This window comes from Palaemon carinicauda, chromosome 36 (assembly GCF_036898095.1).
Source record: "Palaemon carinicauda isolate YSFRI2023 chromosome 36, ASM3689809v2, whole genome shotgun sequence".
Taxonomy (NCBI): Eukaryota; Metazoa; Arthropoda; class Malacostraca; order Decapoda; family Palaemonidae; genus Palaemon; species Palaemon carinicauda.
The window spans coordinates 43,150,455-43,152,637 of NC_090760.1; the positions used below are offsets into that span (position 1 = coordinate 43,150,455).

At 34.0% G+C, this 2,183-nt stretch overlaps 1 protein-coding gene across 1 annotated transcript; it reads left to right on the forward strand.

Moving 5' to 3' along the window:
* Positions 1-1,541: 1,541 nt before the first annotated feature.
* On the forward strand, positions 1,542-1,934 carry LOC137628593 (uncharacterized). The gene has a single exon (XM_068359747.1). The coding sequence runs from the start codon at positions 1,542-1,544 to the stop codon at positions 1,932-1,934; it is 393 nt and encodes a 130-aa protein (XP_068215848.1).
* Positions 1,935-2,183: the final 249 nt, after the last annotated feature.

Sequence of the window (2,183 nt, forward strand, 5' to 3'; positions counted from 1 at the left end):
ACACACACACACACACACACACACACACACACACACATAATTACTTGATGGAATAACATGATAATTTCTTCATTAAATGCAAAGAAAACTGTTCATCGTAACTTTAAAAAAATAACAGATGCCATAAAAACTAAGAATTCCCCCGTCTTTTTGAGAGAGAGAGAGAGAGAGAGAGAGAGAGAGAGAGAGAGAGAGAGAGAGAGAGAGAGAGAGAGAGAGAGAGAGAAGAGAAAGAATACAGTTTGGTTTCACGCCTCTATAAGCCTTGAGGACCAGTAAATGTTTAGATTTCACTGGGCCAAAAACCTGAAGTAGTTATTTTTCACTTCAGGAGAACAGGATTGAAGAAAATTTTATTTCTCATTACACTTCACGCTTAAACATATACACCAAAGTTATTGACCTTTCCTTCGGACAGTGAGTGACAGCCATTAGGTTTAAGCACAGATTTCTTTTTACAATCAGCTTATATTTTATTTTCAATTGATACCTAAACGATTTTAGATGCGTATAGCTATGCCAAGTCAGGTCTGATTTACTGTATTACTTCTCCAAAGAACATAATCTGTCTCTCCTTTCAATTAGCACGTCTACAATCATCATTGATCTAGGGTTTGTCCGAACGAAAAGGGATATCTTAATCGTTTTATATATTTGGGAGCAAATATAATGCAAATGATCACTCCAATTTTCATTCCAATGTAGCTGAGATATATATACTTATGTATATATATATATATATATATATATATATATATATATATATATATATAATATATATATATATATATATATATATATATATCAGTGTCATCATCAACGTATTATACGATTCTGTTTCTGATGATTATCAACAGCTCTTTATATACACACACACACACACTATATATATATATATATATATATATATATATATATATATATATATATATATATATATATATATATATATATATATATATGCGTAAAAAGCACAGGAAAAAGTGATGCTCAGATGCAGAAGAACCACAGGGAAAATGAAAATACGAAATATACGATTAAGTCCTGACTAGTTTCGTGATACTTCTTCAGAGGACTAATTTATTGAGAGAGGTTTCTTTACATTTTATAGGTAAAGTAAACATATGAACATACATACAGAGGCTTACAGAACAATGACACTCCCATACCAGCTACCTGGGCTGTGATCAGGTCTTTACTGGGTGGAGATCAAACTTCATTAGACACCTGCCAAAAAATGAACAACTTTTTCCCTCAAAATGCCGATGTCCTTTTCTACTGTATATGGGACATAAACCAGACAAATTTGGAATAAAGTTTTGGATTGCTGCTGATACAGAATCAAAGCATATGCTAAATGCTTTTCCTTACTTGGGAAAAGATGAATTTCGACCAGCAAATCAGCCTTTATCAACTCATGTTGTACTAAGACTAATGGAACCATTCACTGGGAAAAGTAGAAATGTCACAACTGACCATTTCTTCACATCGCTTCAGTTACCTGAACATCTGAAAGCAAAAAACACCAGCATTTTGACACAATGAATAAAGCCCGTAGAGAAATTCCATCTCAAATGAAGTCATGGAAAGGTCAACTGCATGATACACTTCTGCTGAAGAATAAGGATACGACCTTGGCAATAAACCAAAGTAAGAAAAACAAGACAGTCTTTATACTCAGTTCACTTCATCGCACTGTTTCAATAGGAGATGGACAGAAGAAAAAGCCAGAAACTGTTGTGTATTACAAAGCAACAAAATTTGGAGTAGACGTACTTGACCAAATGGCACATAATTATTCCACAAGGTGCCCTTCCAGACGTTGGCCTGTCCATGTATTTTACAATATTCTTGATCTTGCAAGTATAAATGCATGGATATTGTATTCAGAGGCCACAGGAGAAAAACTAAGCCGTCATGATTTTAATCTTTGATTAGCAGAGGAATTGGCATAGTCTTTGAAAAATCTAGAGTTGGCAGAAAGTGCCGAAGATTCTGATGAGATTTTGGTAGAGGAGAGTAGAACACCAAATAAGAAACGGAAGCAATGCCAAATCCGCCTGTGCTAAAAACAACAAAACCGTGATGATCTGCAAAAAATGTGAGAAATATGTGTATGGAAAATGCACTGCTGTAACTAAACAAATTGTATTTTGTAAATTGTGCAAGAAGTGAGGATATAA